Genomic DNA, 18025 nt, shown 5'->3' with positions numbered 1-18025 from the left:
GTGTACCCTGGATGGACTGTAAGAAAGATTTACATTAAAAAGGAAAAAGAGGGGAACCCTGGGTGGTGCAGCGGTTTGGCGCCTGCCTTTGGCCCAGGGCACGATCCTGGAGACCCGGGATCGAATCCCATGTCGGGCTCCCGGTACATGGAGCCTGCTTCTCCCTCTGCCTATGTCTCTGCCCCTCTCTCTCTCTGACTATCATTTAAAAAAAAAAAAAAAGAAAGAAAAAGAGGGATGCCTGGTTGGCTCAGCAGTTGAGCTTCTGCCTTTGGCTCAGGGCATGATCCCGGACTTCCGGATTAAGTCCCACATCAATCCCATATTGGGTTCCCTGCATGGAGTCTGCTTCTCCCTCTGCCTGTGTCTCAGCCTCTCTCTGTGTCTCTTATGAATAAATAAATAAAATCTTAAAAAAATAAAATAAAAAGGAAAAAGCAAGCTCTCAGTTTTTGATTTGCAAGGGTGGACTCTATGTCAATCCCATAGAACAAAGAAACATTCAAATAATCATCAAACAATAAATGTACAATACATATAAAACACAGTGCACAAATACAACAGAATGACTTAAGGGTAAAAAAGAGAAAAAACTGACTTGTAGACAAATGAAGCAAAGAAAATCTCCACTCAGAAGACATGCAATAGTACAAAACAAAGAGATGGCAGGTAAGGGCCAAACCACAGAAGGATTTGAGAACATTCATAAGGAGTTTAAGTGCATGGGGAAGCCAGTCATCGAATGGTTTTAAGTGAGAAATTGTCACGATCTGACTTAGTTTTTAAAATACCCCCCCCCCCCCCCCCCCCCGCCCGCAGCCACTGTGAAAGACTGAGGGTGTGGTCAAAAATGAAATTAGATGACTAGTTCTACTGCAGTTTTGTTCATACTCTATTGCAGAAGCAAAAGAGTTTTGACAGCTGAGGTAGAATAAAGTACATAGATTTGGGAACTATATGATCCCTATATGATTTGGGAACTAAAATGATACGATCAATAATATATATACTTTCATTAAATAATTTATACTTTCATTAAAAGATACAAAAAACCCTGATGTAAATGGTAAGACTTAGTACTGTAAAGATGGCACTTCTTTAAAATAATCTACAAATTTAATGTAACCTCACAAATTTCTTAAAACTACAACTTAAAAAAATGAAAAAACTTCCACTGGACTAGATAATGTAAAATTAGCTATAATAATTTTATATTATTTTTATTATAATAGGAAATGTGACAAGTATTAAACAACATAAAACTACACAATAAGGTAGTTTTAGCATAAGAACTCACAAATAGATCACTGGAACAGAAGAGTATAAAAAAGTGTGTCATACATATGGGAAAACCTGTTATTTGATCAAGTAGGTATGCCCGGTAGAGAAATGACAAGTTAGGATATTAGGCAATTCTTTGGGAAAAAGTAAAAAGGTAGATCTCTATTTCACACCACTCATAAATAAAAAAATTAAAATGGATTAAAGGGCTAAACATTAAAAAAAAAAAAGCCTACAAAAGCATTTGAATAAAATACTAGGACATAGTTTAATTTTGTGGTGGGAGAAATACAAAACGATTCGAGGAAAAAAAATTAAAGAAACAAAACAGAAGCCATAACAGAAAAGATGATATGATTTATCTTCATAAAAATGAAAATCTTTGGTATAATGGAAGATACCATTAGCAAAGTTAAGAGACAGAAAAGGCTGAGGGAAAATATTTAGAACACATTTTTAAAACACAAAGAATTTATAAAGAGTTCCTAGCAATGGTAAGACAATAACCTTTTTCCCCCAAATGCTAGAAGCTACAAAGAAGCAATTCCCAGAAGAGGAAATACTAAAAGCTGACAAACACACGAAAAAGATGATCACATACAGGCTCAGGAGCAATCAGAGAAATGGGACTTATCAGTAAGATGACATATTTAAAGATGGACGGTTCTGAGTATTGGCCAGGATGCAGAAAAACAGAACTCACCTATATTGTTAAAAGCAAAGTTGATACATGAGGAGTTGGTAAGACAGATTTTTAGAAGGTAATCAATCATTATTTAGGTGTTTTCCAGGTGTTCCTCAAAGATTAAATATATGAGTTACCACATGACCCAGGATTTTCACTCCTGGGTAGATACCAAAGGAAAATGAAACCACATTATTCAGGACAGCCACATGGAAAGATGCCAAATTCCCATCAACTGATAAATAAATACATTAAATATGGTCTATCTATACAATGGAATATTATTCACCAATAAAAAGGAGTATGGTGCTGGTCTATGCTAAAACATGGATGAACCTTGAAAACACGCCACGTGAAAGAAGCTAGTCACAGAAGACCAGATATTATGTGATTCTATTTACAAGAAATCCCCAATTTCAGCAAATCTGTGGAAACAGATAATAGATCAGTATTTGCTAGATGCAGAGGGGCAGGGGGTTACAGGGAGTGACTGTAAATGGGCACAAGGGTTCCTTTTTGGGCTGATAAAAAAATATGTTCTAAAACTGATCTGGTGATGGCTACATAAGTATAAGAAACACTAAAAACCGTGAAACTGAAATAAGTAAATAAAAACCACAGAATTATACATTTTAAATAGTATCATGTGTGATCTAGGAATTCTATTGCAATAAAGCTATTAATAAAACTCAAAGATGTCTAAAATTTTAGCATACATTCTACTCTTAGAAATCTATAAGGATACTTTAATATGTGAAGATTTATATACAAAAATCTTCACTGTAGTATTTGTTTCTAACAGTCAAAAATGGTAACCATATATAAATTCACCATAAGCAAACTAAAGGCAAAAGACAAGGGATCCCTGGGTGGCGCAGCGGTTTGGCGCCTGCCTTTGGCCTAGGGCGCGATCCTGGAGACCCGGGATCGAGTCCCACATCGGGCTCCCGGTGCATGGAGCCTGCTTCTCCCTCTGCCTGTGTCTCTGCCTCTCTCTCTCTCTGTGACTATCATGAATAAATAAATAAAATTTAAAAAAAAAAAAAAAGACAAACTGGGAAAAAATGTTTATTATATGTTATATATATAAAATATGAAATATATGACTGATCAAACATTGATATTCTTAATAAAGGCAAGAAAAATGCCCTATTTATCTTCCATTGAGCCTTCTTGGCCTTTCCTGGATAATACATAACATTCATTTTCTTTTTAACTGCCTGATTGATGCTTACTGCTGGGAAAAAGCCTAACTATAAGCTCTACTGGTTGGAACCACTCCAAAGCACTCTATATAAACTCATTTCTACCTCTCACTGTTCACTGCACATTTAAAAATTTCTCCCATGATCCATTTTTTTATTCCTTCTTATAATAGTAGACTCAAACCCTTTCTCTTCTTTCTATGCCTCCAACTTTACCTCTGTCCACTCTCAGCAAACTTCAAAATCTCAAAAGTTTTCCCAATTTAAATCTTTCACACTTCATATGCCTATTTCTCAGCACATTCTTTCCTCGTTTTTTAGCAGAACTGTGTATCTTTCTGAGATTACTGTTACTCTTGACCCAATGTACTCTGGGGTTCCCTTCTCTTGGCCAACAAACAACTTAAGTGACTTCCATCCCTTTAAACTAAACCTATATATACCATCTCTTCACCTTGTCAATCAATTCCTTTCTTTCCTTCCTTTCCTTTCATCAGTAAGATTTCCTTGCTTACACTGATAAAATATTTACTCCCTATGATCTGATCTCTATCTCAACTGCTCTTTTAAAGCAAAGATCTTACTAATTGCTAATTCATAGTCTATTCTTAGTCCTCATTCTCCTCCAATGACAAATACAGCATTGCTCATTCACCAACTCTGTATCAGGGACAAGATCTTAGGATTAAATTCTCACACTAGTACCTCTCCATAAATGAGGCAACTACCTCCCTCTCAGGGTATGAAACTGGTAAGATAAACTTCTTCCACATTATCTTATATATTTATCATCGCACTCAAGATTCTGTTTACTGTAAGGATTAAATATGCTCCTTACATGGAATCAGACTATGCCTGTTCAAATCTCAGCTTAGCACTCTTTTTTTCTTCCATCCAAATACCTTCAATGATTCTCTTCTAAATGCTTGCTAACTAAAATGTAAACTTATTTGTATTCGAGATCCTCTGAGTTCTCACCCAGCCCCATGTTTATGATCTTTCCTCTTACCAGAACCCTTCGCAGATCCAGTGCTTTCATCCACTGGTTCTCAAGTCTGCCTGCAAGTCAGAACCATCTTGGGGTAATTTTAAAATTATCATGCCCAGGCTCCTCCACTCAGAATTCTGATTTATTTATTTATAAGCTCCCCAAGGGGTAATATGTAGTCAGGATTAAGAACCATGGCTCTAATTGGTCTGATCTGTCTCCAGCCCCTAAATACAACCTGCAATTTTTCTCAAAATGCCCTCTCACTCATTCCATCTTGCCCCATTAAAATGTTAACTCCTATTTAAATTCTGTTTACCCCAACATAAACATATCAGGAAAAGTTTTCTCCTTCCTCTGAACTTCTGTAATACTTTTTCTCAACATGCTTCATTTCACATCATATTCTAGTAATTTGCGTGCACGTTTTCATTTCCCCAAACTAGGTGTGTACGCTTTTAAGGGAAAGCTGAGTTCTCCCTACATCCAGTGGAGGTGTTTTAGAAATGTGATCTTAATCTTCAAAACATATCTTTGAGGAAGGCATTAAAGCTCCGTATTTTATAACCGCAGAAATTGAATCTAGAAGATGTAAAGCAGCTTACCTAAGGATTTTACAACTAGTAACTCTTTATAATTTTTCATTGTATATTACATATATCACAACCTCCTGGAATGTTGTCAGATCCAAAAAACATCCAATAAATCTGAAAAACGTACAGATTTGTAAGTCTGGTGACTGAAAATAGATTCAACTTCAAGTCAACATTCCTAACAATTAAGGGAAAATGAAAGAAATATGCCCTGCTTATTTTCTTTTCCAAGATAACTATTTCGAAGTCACAGCTTAGTTTTGATGTTTAAACTATACTGAAAAAAAAATTCACAGCAGGACAATAGCTTTGAAAGCTAGTATTTCAAGAAACAGGAAAGAATGAATTTATATACAAGAACCAAAAGTTGGGTAACTAATATCCTATGAGGAAAGTAACAAATTCATGGCAAGAAAAGAAAGCCTCTGGGAGGATAGGTGAGGAAAAGCCGAGGACAATAGTAAGAATAGTCTGGTTCTGGGAGGAGGAGAGGAGGACCATGATCACTAGTATCAAGAGCCAGAGCAGCGCAACTAAGTCCAGGTGGAAAGAGTTATTTATTAGCCATAGCACAGCAGGAGTAGCAAGGACAGGGACAAGTGAGATGAGGTACCTCACCCAGGGTTTGACAGGAATCAGATATTCCTTCTCTGATCATCTGAGGGGATATAAAATACTACAGGCCCCAGAAACCACAGGGGAAGGAAAAAGAGAGGGTGTAGAGAACCATGTGGGTGAGTGCATATTCCTGAAGGAAGAATGACATACCTTTAACTGGCAGGATTAAATGCCTTCACAGCTTTGAATCAGAGGAAGGTTCAAGAATAGGATGGACTCACTTAGAAAAAACAGAGCAAGGTAACTTGGGTAGTTTTTGGTCCATGAATTTTTTTATCCTTTGCCAGCAATCAGGAAAACTAGGTTCTCATTCTAATCTACACACTGAGTGAACAATTTTGCATATTTTATCTAACGTATGGAGGGAAGGCAGTTCTTACTTTTCTGAAATAGTAAAGTGAAGGGCTGGATTGTGCTAGGGTGCTTTTCAACCTGAAATTCTGTAATTTTTACTGACTTATCCCCCCTTAATATTGTATTTTTTCCTGTTTAATTAACTATACCTACTCCTAAAATTTGAGGAAAAACTCAAATTTAAGATCAGGATTCACTTATTTAAATGGGAGTAAAAAGCAGCAACTCAATCATAATATTTGTTTCTGCTACTTAGTGATGGTTTCATCTCATTATAGAAGAAATAAATTTCCTGGTGAACTACGGAAGCTTCCTGTTCTAGGCTTTAAATGCTCCAAAAAGAGGTACATAGGAGTTAATATAAGCTGAATGTATAAATAACTGAATTTAGACTGACCCCGTAATAAGCAGAAGGGAATTCTATTCAGAACCATGTATTAGCTCTTAAATTGGCTGATAATGTGTTTCACTTCAATGTCCCTGGGAGCATATGAAGCTACAGCAAAGAAATAACAGATCAGGGATGGAGATGTGGTGGAGGGGGAGGTTTAAAATTCTCAGGTAGCATTAAATCTGCTCAGCATTTCAAAGGAAATTATACACATTAAATGTAATATAGGGAAAACCAAAAGACTCACCAAATAAATATTTTAAATGACAGTATTTATAATTCTCCTCGATTTTAAGAAAATGCAATAGTGTCTGAGACTTACAGACACCACTGGATAAATATGTTCTAGATTTAGATAATAAGAGATCTATTTATTACTTTCTAAAGAAGTTAGTCCTACAATCCCATTTTTATACTAGAGAAAACTAAAGGTTGAAGTAGTCACTTGAGTAAAGTATTATACTTGGAATCTCAATCCAAGTTTGCCTCCAAACTCCACACTTTTTACGTAACAGTATCTTGAAAACAGGTAAGGATTCTTCTATATTAAAGCACTTATCTTAACCTCTAAGTACTGCAGAGCAGTTTAGTAGATGAATAATAATCAACCATACTCTAGGGCAATAGTCATTATCAAAGAGAGAAACACACCAAAAAAATATACTTACTCATTCCTGAGCATTCTCTATCACCATCCCACACATTAGAAACAGCATGTCCCGTCAGTAGGAGGTTAATTAAACTTTGGCTATTAATAAAAATTTAAAAGTAATTAAAATATGAATAAACTAGTTTTCTTCTCAAATGATCCCTGTAGTAAGACATAAAGTAACGACTTCTACATTATGCTAGTTACAAAACAAACTTAGGGAAAAGCTTGCATTTTTATTTTATACACACCACTGAAAAACAGTTTTGCTAAATATATTATTAAGTGTATCATCACAATGGTATCTATTGTTGCATATATTCATCTAAATTTAAAAACTTTAAGACATCACACGTTTAAATGGATGAAAAAGATTTCTAAGACTAAAAACTTAATACTTATAATCATCTATAAATATATAGGTAATTATTATTTTTTTGTTTGATCAATGATTGAATTTTACTCTCTGAGGTACAAAGATCTAAAGAGAAGGACCTATATAATAGAGTTGGGTTACTGTCACTATTCCACTGATTCTAGTAGAAATATAAAGAGCTTGGGGAAGAGGGTGATTTCAGAGAAAAATAAGGAACAAATATTTCTCCCAAGAGGAAAGCATTTACAAATAGGAAAGGATACACTTATTTCTAAATCAAAATGAATAAATTTCATTTGCTAAAATTTAAGTGGAACATAAAATAGAATTTGTTAAAATACCACCTGCTGTCATCTTAAAAGAAAGTATGTGCCACAGTAAGGGCAATGCATACATAAACCTGAAGGGAAATGATACCTAAATGATACCATAAACCTGAAGGGAAATGATACCTAAAGCAAGCAATGCATAAAGCACGGACTGCTCAAATCCACAGGCTTTATGCTGTTGACACTTACAAAATTATCTGACTTAGTAGTGTTTTATCTTAAAGTCAAGTTTCTAAAAACTTAAGTCCATGTAGGGAGATAACGGATTTTAATTAATTACCTGCCATGTCCATATACAGGATCTATCAAAGGTTCATTTGAATCTTCAATTTCATTTTTTATGTTTTCAATGCCCTAAAGGAACCAAAAAATTCATTGGCTTATTTTAAAAACTAAAATGAAAATTATAGTAGTTTATAATTGACCACTTATTACCATAAATGAATAAAACATTTATTTAAGTAAATTTTCTCCCAAAATATTACCCAGATTTGATGCGGGAGAATATGTAAGTTGATAATGTAAGAAGTAGCTTCTCCAAGAATATCTTTTCTTTCATAGACTCTGTACAAAGATACTGACTGTTTCATGGGTAATAGATTTCATGGCATGTTGGCTAAAGGGATACTGAGAGATGTTTAAGTTTTACTAGGAGGCAGGAGAAAATTATTTAATCCAAGAGTTAATATTCATTTAATTTCAGACTAAAGTAAATTCAGACTTAATACGCCTGCTAAGGCATCTGATATATTTACTTAGGCTTTTTAAAAAACATATTAGTATTATAGACATACACATGAGTGTTGATAGAGATGTTAATTTAAATACATAAAACGTCTAACTAGTACAAAAGAAAACAGAGTTCTGACTGCATTCTCAGAAATATCAGTAATTTAAACATGTACTGACAAAGTATAAAACTAGGAGGGCAGGAAGTTTCTTATTTTCTTAAAAACTAGTTTTCTGATATTTTTTAATTCCTCAAAGGATATCCAAATCCCCAAATATCTAGGTAAGCAGGAGACTGAGGCATTTTCATTTCATCAACCCCAAGAACAAAGAGAAACTGTCTTTCACCACCTAACTTTAACCACTGGTTCTATCAGATTAAGGCTATTTTAAGGATTAAAAACATTAATCAGCAATCCAAATATTTAACAAATGCCTACATATTGTAGGACAATACAAACAAATATGATATTTTGCACTTGCCTCCTTATAAGTGATACAAAGCAGGCTATGATAAAAGCCAAAATGAATAATATGAACAAGTGACATAATCACTGGTGAGGGAGAGGCATCATTTCAAAGACCAGCTAGACATGATGGTTTATTGCCTGTAAAGGGCAAGAGACAGAGGATGTATCAAAAGTTTTGAGCATAAAAACGGGAGGAATAATGAACAAAGCCAAACTCATAAGAGACCAGTCATCTCAGATCCCACACACTGTTATTAACCATATCTAACCAACTACAAAGTACTTTTGGTTCTTTCTCTCAAACAGGCTTCTAAAATGTTTTTAAATTTCCAAATTTAGAAGATGCTTCTAAATACTCTTTTTCTTTTCCATGTCTCTGGTCACTGCCCTAGCTTAGGTTCACCTGTTCAATAACCATTCTTTCTTATAGTCCTGACTCTGGTCTCCTGCCCCACCACCAACTCCCTCCAACGCAACTCTCACCTCAATTTAAGGAAACTTATCAACAGAAAGATGTTACTATTACCTTGTCCAAAATTTTTGCTCTAATTTTGGCCAGGTAAAATTGCAATTATTTTTTGCAGAGAATACAAGGGCCTTCATGTTCTGAGCCTTTTTACATCAGTGCACTATCTCATCTTCCACCACTGCCTTTCTGGTGTATTATGCTGCAGGAATACTTAACTCCTTATTGTTCTTCTGGTGTTAAACCCCCAATCTATTATGCCTTTATACTTGCTGTTTCCATGGCTCAGAAAACCTTTCCACAGCTTTTCATCTAGAAAACTCTTCCTCATCCATCAAGACACTACTTCTGTCACATGGTCCTTACTAGAGAAAGTCTGTTCTTGATTCCATCAAACCCCTCCACCCCAAAAACAAAAAACCAAATCCATAATCAGACATATCTTGTTCTATTTCCCCTCATGCTTTGTGCATGCAATAAATGAACACCAAAAAACAGTGCCATTGTGGAATTATTAATGTGTCAATTTATTTTTTATAGTACTGGAGGATTTATTTTTTAAAAAATATATATTACATTACAATTCCAGTTGCTAGCATAGAGTCAACGCCCAGTAAACATCTATCAACTGAACGAAGTCTGATAGCAGAGATGGTAAATCAAGCAGGATACTCAACTGAAACAGGCTGCTACAGATAGATTAGCAGTTGGGGAAAAAAGGCAGGACAGGAGATGTACACACTGGAATTATCCACATAAAAGTTGAGAGATTAAAATGCCCATAAAAGTAAAAGTCTATGGTAGACAGGGACTGAAAATTTCCAGAATATAAAATTTTAGAGGGGGAAAAAAAGGAGCAGGAGATAAAGAAGAAAATGAAGCTATCAAAAAAAAGGTATGTGTGGGGGAGGTGAGATTGTGAGATATTATACAAAGGCACAGTGATTTATCAGGTAAGTTAAGAGAGGGACTGAGGGTCAGAAAGAGTTTCAGAAGGCATTAAGGTCAAATGCCAGATACCGTGAAGATGAAAGAAAATAAAATTCAGAAGAACTGAGTGCATTTCATAATTAGAACATGACTGATAACCTCTATAACACAGAAGACTGGGAGTAAAACCAAGTTTGAAAGTGGTTAGGTACTAAGTGAGTGGTGAGGAAAGAGAACTTGATGATTCCTTATCATGGGCACAAGAGATTTTTATTCTGAGATTTAGAAACTGTATCTAAAATAAAATTACTTATTAGAACATGAAAAACAGTATGAAATTCAAACTGATAAAAGCCAGAAGAAGCATCTTAAACAAACCTTTGTCAGTAACACAGAATACAGAAAAAGCAACACTCCAAATTTGTTTCCCCACATTGAATACTGGTCCAAGACAGCATCTTTTAATTCTGATAAACTTCTGAATGATCTTTTTCTGGGGGGAGAAAAGAATTAAGTATTAGTACCATGATGAGAATAATTCCATTGACAAATGGGAAAATTTTTAAATCACCTTATACATTAAACTGTATACGTACAAATGAGATTTGTGTCTCAAATTTTCAAATACAAATTTGGCCATTAAAAGCAAAAGCTATTGCTGACAAATGTCGCTAAATATATACCATTAAAACAGAGTGCCTACTTGGCAGGAAAACTCTTCAACACTTAGGTGAACTGTCTGGCATCAATAAATTCTACAATAATAATACATTTTAAAAATGAAGTAGCCCTCTCTAAGAAGTGTTCAAGAAAAAAGAAAACTTGACTCTGTAAAAGCCTGAAAATTATGTAATAAATATCTGAATCCAAAGATAAGGTGTACATTTGTGGCTTCTTTTAAAAAAATTAATGTCATATTTCAAATGCCACCTGTTAATTCTATCAACATAGCTATCCTTACCTTTTATACTAAAAAGCTGAATGCTCTAATGAAAATATGGCACTTTTAATGAAAGTCACAGAAGGCATATTTTGGTAAACAAGAAACAATAATTCAAATATTTATTCTATTAGAAATCTTTGTATTCCTTCAGGTCAGAGAAACATTAAGCTAGAATGTTTTTTTTCATTGTAATGATGAAGAAGCTTTTAATATTATAGAAAAGCACATTCTGGTAGCTAATTTAGGAATCAGTTTTATTTAAGTAAGCATTTAGAAATTATTTTTTTAAAAAAACTGGTAACAAATTAATCCTCAAGTACATAGATCTAAGTACCTTCCCACAGTATGAACAGACTTAAAATGGCAATGTGTCCACAAGGTAAGTATTTTAAATGTTCCAATGTTACTTACTGAATTAATGCATGAAATCGCTCAAAGCCAAGCTCTTCGACAGCCAAGGCAGCTATACATAAAAGACACTTTTCAGCACTACACATGGCAAATAAATGACACAAGATACACACAGCAGGCTGTAAATACTTTCAAGCAATCAAAATTTTTCCCTATTTCCTTACTCCCTTAAAATTGTTTGTTTTCAACTTTACTGTTACACAAATTTCTATTTCAGCATCTTAGTTACCATGATTATAACTAAAATGGGTATAATACTGAGAATGTAGAAGGGTGATTAAATAATAACATTTATTTTCAATTCAGTTATACTAAGATAATATATAAAATAGAGAAATTATTGACTGAGTGCTTCACACATCAACCGAAATGTGTCCTGCACTTTTAAATAATCTTTCAATTCATAGATCCAAATAAAATCATCATAGCTAATCTTCCTCCTTTATAATATAAAATCTATAGGTTAATGTTTAATTATTAAACTAATGTGTATAAAAAGGCATAGCACTTGGAAACTACACAGGTTCAACAACAGCTTTAAGTTTGTTTCCTCATTTGTTTGTACAACTATTCTTAGAGAAGTTTTCAGTAACTTATTTAGATTATGATTAATACAGTACAATTACAAATTTAAAAAATAACAAAGGAAAGAAATCATTTAAATCCAAGATAATATTTATGCAGCACTCTATACTGCATGCCAGGCCTCCTTCTAAATGTGCTACATGCCTTATCTCACTCAGTCCTCTAACAACACAATTATCCCCATTTTATTGAAGAGGACATGAGGCAGAGAAGAAGCCTCCCTAGAGCACCACCCAACAACAAGCAGAGCTGAGATCTGAATGCAGAGAGTCTTGGCTCCCTTTATAAAAATAACATCTTTAAAGCTCTCATACATGAATCAGAATGCCTACTCTAAAAAATTTGTCACAATGAACAATTTTATATATATTTTATAAAGCAAATCTTAGTACTTTTAAATATTAATTCTTACTTGAGAATGAAAGAAATTAATTCATCATGAATTCAAAATCAGGATTTTTTGAATTACGATTAAAAAGGTTTCATTAGGCTATCCTTTCAAAATCATTTTAATTTTCAAGTGTTTTAAACTACTTTTAAAAATTTTTACCATTCCAATGGGTTAATTTCAATAAGCTTTTGATTTGTGTGGGAAACAAACTGAAACTGAACCTGAGTATTCACTACTGCAAACAAATGTGCGTTACCAAAAGCCAAAAACTACACACACCACACAAGCCAATGAAATTAATGTTTGAGCACAATGTACTATTGACAAGGGAGAAAACAGTTCACATGTAAAAATTTCAGGATAAAATAAAAATTCGACCTAACCTTTTCCAAATTGTACTAATTGCTTTGCAGTGCTAGATTACCTAAATAATTTTACTGGGTATATACTATGAAAGTAGACATAAAGATAGTTTAGAGAAAAGAGGCAAGCAAAATAAAAAGCTTAGCAGGCAGGATGGTGAAAAAATATAAAACACAAGAAAAAGAACATAGCTGGGAACAAAGGAAAGAACAGGTAAAACAGATTGTTATACGGAATAAAAACTGTAATGTAAGTTCTTTGCATTGTTAACATCTAAGGCAAATTCTCAAATTTTCAGTTAACAAAACTTTAAAAATTTTTACAGTACTAAAAACAGATTTAATATATGGTTTGATTTCATGTCCACTTTTAAAATGAGGCAAAGCAAAGTGGAAAACTACTAAAATATGTTTTCTGAAGAGGAACTAAATCTAACATGCCCACCTAAACTAGTTACTGACATACCAAAGTGAATACATTATGAGGCTATTTAACCTAGAGCAATTTAACCTCTAACTACAGAAATGTACAGTATACCCCATGGTTAAGTACAGAGTGTACTACAAAAATACAAATGAAAAATGTTAAAAGAGAAGATCTTACTATTTTTTTGCATATTAATATATAGATGGGCTTTAAGAGGATATTCTTTAAAACTTTAAAAAATTTTTTAAAACAACTTTTAATTAGTTCAACTATTCCTCTGTCTGAAGTTTCAGTCCTAAATACAACTATTAAACATGCTTCCACGCAACCCAGTGAAACCTGAAAAATACTTTAAAACCAATCTTAAGATTTTTGACTACCATCCTTGTAAATATATTCCACTTGTTTTCTTCAACTGTCATCATCAACTCTAAAAGTATGTTAAATCCTTTTTGAAAGGCTATGTTTGAAAGGCCTAAAAAGGAAACGTCATTCAACTGTTTAAATTTTAAAAATTATTCTTTGCAAATGTACTATGATAATTTGCCACTATCACTGCAGAGAAAGAAGACGCTGACATTATCAGAGTCATTTCAGCCTGTGGAGACAGTAATACCTTAGGGATAATCCTACATGGAAATTGAGATGTGTATCATGAGTAATCAAAATGTACTCTCTATAAATCAGGTGTTCAATTTGTTTAAAAATAATTTCTGCAGAGATGATAGTTAACAGAATGCATCATAGGTAGAATAAGTCACTTTTTCAATATAAGCACGCGGAGCTACCAATTATCAAAAGTCACATACTAGCAAGATAATTCCTGAAAAGAAAAACAAAAAAGCAACTCTTTACCTAGCTTCAGTACTACCAGAAGTCTCCATTTTACTAGTTCATTCTGGCAGTTTTGAGGTCAATTACATAAGAATTTTCAAAGGCTAAAAAATCCACAGAATATGTGTTTTTTATGAATAAGAGTAGCTATTATTTAAAGAGAAATCCCCAATAATGAAAAACTTGAATGAAGGAATAAAATCCCTTTTTTAAAACTACCTTAAAATAATCCTTACATGTAGACTGTATTACACAATGTCCAAAAAATTCAGGAGGAAACCAAACAAAATGTAATGAAGAATAATGCCCCCATCTTTGCTCTAAGAAACCAAAGATATTTAAGAAATTTTCTAATGTCCAAAAATCCCTTTTCCAATACCAAAAAAAAAAAAAAAAAGAAAGAAAAAAACAAACACCAACATTAAACCATCTAAAACTAAAGTATGTAGGATTATGTTCTTATGTTCTTCAAACTTTCTAAATGAGAATTCCAAAGGTCAGAGATGGTCATCAAGCAGAAATTAACTAAAATTTTTTAAAAAGTTTAATAGATGCATTTCCTTTCTTTTTTCCAAAAATGCAAGATACACAAGTGCAATATCCTCCAGCAACTAAAATAACTGACAGGGAAATGAAAAATATTAAGGCTCATGAATTAAGCTTAGGCTAAAAAAGATGTATTATGAAAATTTTAAATATATATTCTTAAATTTTTCAGTAGTTTCATTACAACAAAGATACAAGAAATTACTTCAGGAAATAAAAATGTATCTTACAAGAATGTTCCACTTGGCAACTAGACTCTGCAGGACTCCCAGAAATACTAGCCGTTTCCTCGGTTGTCTTTCCTCTTAACCAGGAAACCAGGCAGTAAGATCCAGAGTTGTCACAACAAGCACTTTCTAAAATATCACATAAGGTATGACAAAGGAGTTCCTTCCGCTCTTCCTCTAAAAATAACCAAAGTATCAGTTATAATGATTTTATTTGAAAAAAAAAAATCCTATCATGGATAACAATATTAAGAATGTTTTAATAATGAAAATCAAGCATTTTAAGTGGAAGATTCCTCCCCTTCCCCCAGTAACCAATCTTACATTAAAAAAAAAGTGCTTGAGGGTTAAAATGTCATCACTATTAAATAATGCCATTAATTAGAAAAAGAATGCTGAAAAATGAAGAATTAAAAATTAGGAGGAAGAATATGTTACTTGGAATAACCTGATACTGATCGCGCTCCCCTTCCTTAGGCTGCAACGGGAGCCCTGAGGTCTCCTTTCCTGCCAGAACCAGGCACATTGTGAGGGTCTGCTGAGACTTCTATTTTTTCCTCATTTCTGAGTTAGTCTAATGTCTTTGATCTCCTTGTCCCACAGGGTAAGGATAATGAGGTAACACACAGCATATACAATACCACAATTCATGACATCAGCAGATGCCATCATGGTTATGTTGCATAATATAGAAACTCCTGATATTCACTGCAGTGATCTGAACATTAGACCTCTATAGAAAAGGGCAATGAGAAAAATGCTCAGATAATTTGTTCTTGAGACTTAGCCACCTTCCATTTTCAAGCAGTATAGCTCTCCAAAAGCAGCGCTGCCCCCTGAAACTTTCAAATGGGATAAGATGTGTACGTGTACCCTATGTAAAATTTTATGCTATGGGGAGAATTTTACTTCTTTTAATAGATGAGCAGTTTTTTGAAGGCAGGAATTATGTCATTTTATTTTATAACCACCATGACATTTACATTTATAACAATGCTATATATTTTATCAATGTGAATATATTTCTATGCAAGAAATATTATAAATTTTACCAATAAAACACTGATGTTAATAGTATTCTTGGTTTCTTTTCTACTAAAATTTATGTTGCATTTCAGCTATTAATTAATAAAAAAGACACGAATGACACTTTAACTCCTAAATTTACAATCAACAGATTCTATGGGAATGGTTTGGAATGGAAACAGTTTTTGCTTTTATATAACAAACTAGGATTAGAATATATCCCATGTTCTTCCAGAAGTCATTGTGAGGTTCACCCGAAATTGTTCACTTAGGGAAGGAAAGACTTTGTGAACTGTCAAGTACTATGCAAATGTTTGTTATTATCAGGCAGCACCACACAGCTCTCTGACCTAATCATATTGCAGATGCTAGGACAGCATCCTTTGCGATTTAATCCAGAGTTATTTGCAGTATTATCTGCATTGTGTAAGGCACAGTCCTAAAAATTGCAGGACTACAAAGATAACTATGAGTTCTTGCTCAGAGCTAAGACAAAACACAAAGGACTCTTCCTTACCCCATGCTGTCATTCAACAGTTCAAGGAAATGGCCCAACCTTTTAGTGAGAGGCCAAATATTTTGCCCTTTGTTCTATTATTCTGTTTTAGAACTCTTGGGGAAATGGAATTTCTGAGTATACACATTAAAATTTGGAGTCACTATTCACAGAACTTTCTGAAACACTGAAAAAAAAAATCTCAAGAAAAAAATCCCATTTATAGTTTACTTTTTAAGATAAATAATTTCAGTTCAACTAATGCCAATGAAAGCTGCATAGATCATCTATAAATTAGAAGGTGAAGGAAAAATTTATAGAAGACCACTATCATACCTGGGCAATCCCTCCAAGAAGACTTCTCTGAAGAAAACAGGAGCTTCTTCAAAAGAAATGCCTTTATACAATTAAAGCAATAGTTATTAGAATGCATTATAAGCATACCTTCATTATTCCTTTATTTTAAAATAGAAAAAAAAAACAACCCTAATTTGTACCTCCTTTATTATCTACTTAATAGTGCTAAAAAAAAATTCAGATAGTTTCCCTTCACATTCAACGGTAAATGAGCATATTATTCAGAATACACTACTATAAACTTGATTCTAGATCCATAAAATTCTTCTTTCATAATATGTATTTTCTGGCAAATAGAAGAACCAACTCAAAACATAGACACAGAACCTGAAAATTAAAGAAACTTACTGCTCATTCACAAAGTGAAGACTCTAGAAATAGGGAAAAGACTACATTTCTCTTAGATTCCTTGGGGGGAAAGAAATCAAAATACAAAGGTGGTTCTGCTCTATTAGTTCTGACTTGTGATATGAGAATAAAGAGACTCATCACTTTATTATAAGATAAGGAGTTCCTAAATTCCTGGTTTAACTCAAAAAACTGTAAGATTCAAAAGAAAAAACAAATTGCTTTCTCACTTTCCTTAAGTGCGTCAACTATGTTACACTCATGAATTGATAGAAAGCAGCTCACTATATAGTGTTTCCTTCTCAAAGTGCAGTTGAAAGATCATTTCCATCCTAGTCACCTGACTTGTTTATTAAAAATGAAGATCCTTAGGCTCCACCTACTGTATCTGAATCTACAGGGGGCAGATCCAAGAAAGAAGTTCTTTGACGCTTCTCACATGTTTGAAAGCTGTAGAGTATTGCTAAGAGGTCAGACACACCTAGGGGTGCATCTTGGTTCCACTACTTTACTAACCAAAAATAATAATAGCATAAACTTTAAAAGGTTGCAGTGAGGATTATATGAAATAATCTACATAATGCACTTAGCACAGTACCTGGCACCTAATAAGCAATCATTTCAAAGTGCTTGAACAAAAAACTAAGGAAGAGTCTAACATTCTTAATAGAAGTAAAATCTACAAATACTACAAATAAGGGCTTCTAACTTTTCCCTAGTATGGTAATAACCATAAAACTGAGGAATATAACTAGATTACAAAACTTGGGGAAAGTGAGGTGGGATACCCATTATTTCACCATTAATACGATCGCTGTTATACTTTGATATGCTTCCTTCCAGTCTTTCTTTTATACCTGCTTTAAATTTTTATTACAAGTGAGAAGCATAATGGGTATGTGATTATGTTTCCCATTTTTCTGTTTTCCCACAGGATTCATAACTATAATTCTTAATCACTAATTGCCGATTGAGCTATCAAAATTTACTCAAACCTTATTTCACATT

General features: G+C 33.6%; 1 protein-coding gene across 11 annotated transcripts in view; it reads right to left on the bottom strand.

Annotated features, from left to right (window-relative positions):
• MINDY3 (MINDY lysine 48 deubiquitinase 3) overlaps positions 1-18025 on the bottom strand; it is an 82860-nt gene that overhangs the window by 50158 nt on the left and 14677 nt on the right. For 3 of the 11 annotated variants that reach the window (XM_026016059.2, XM_072749439.1, XM_026016067.2), the window contains 6 exons: positions 16649-16709; positions 14794-14967; positions 11419-11470; positions 10443-10557; positions 7750-7823; positions 6784-6863 (listed from right to left, as the gene is read on the bottom strand). In XM_026016059.2, coding sequence (XP_025871844.1) covers positions 6784-6863; positions 7750-7823; positions 10443-10557; positions 11419-11470; positions 14794-14967; positions 16649-16709 — 556 coding nt within the window. Of the gene's footprint in view, positions 1-6783; positions 6864-7749; positions 7824-10442; positions 10558-11418; positions 12949-14793; positions 14968-16648; positions 16710-18025 lie in introns of all 11 variants that reach the window. The other 8 variants (XM_026016084.2, XM_072749440.1, XM_026016076.2 and 5 more) reach the window with 4 other exon arrangements.

The sequence above is a fragment of the Vulpes vulpes genome, chromosome 2, assembly GCF_048418805.1.
Source record: "Vulpes vulpes isolate BD-2025 chromosome 2, VulVul3, whole genome shotgun sequence".
In the NCBI taxonomy this organism is placed as follows: Eukaryota; Metazoa; Chordata; class Mammalia; order Carnivora; family Canidae; genus Vulpes; species Vulpes vulpes.
Note: the sequence above shows the minus strand (reverse complement) of the source record. Positions and strands in the feature narration are given on the sequence as shown.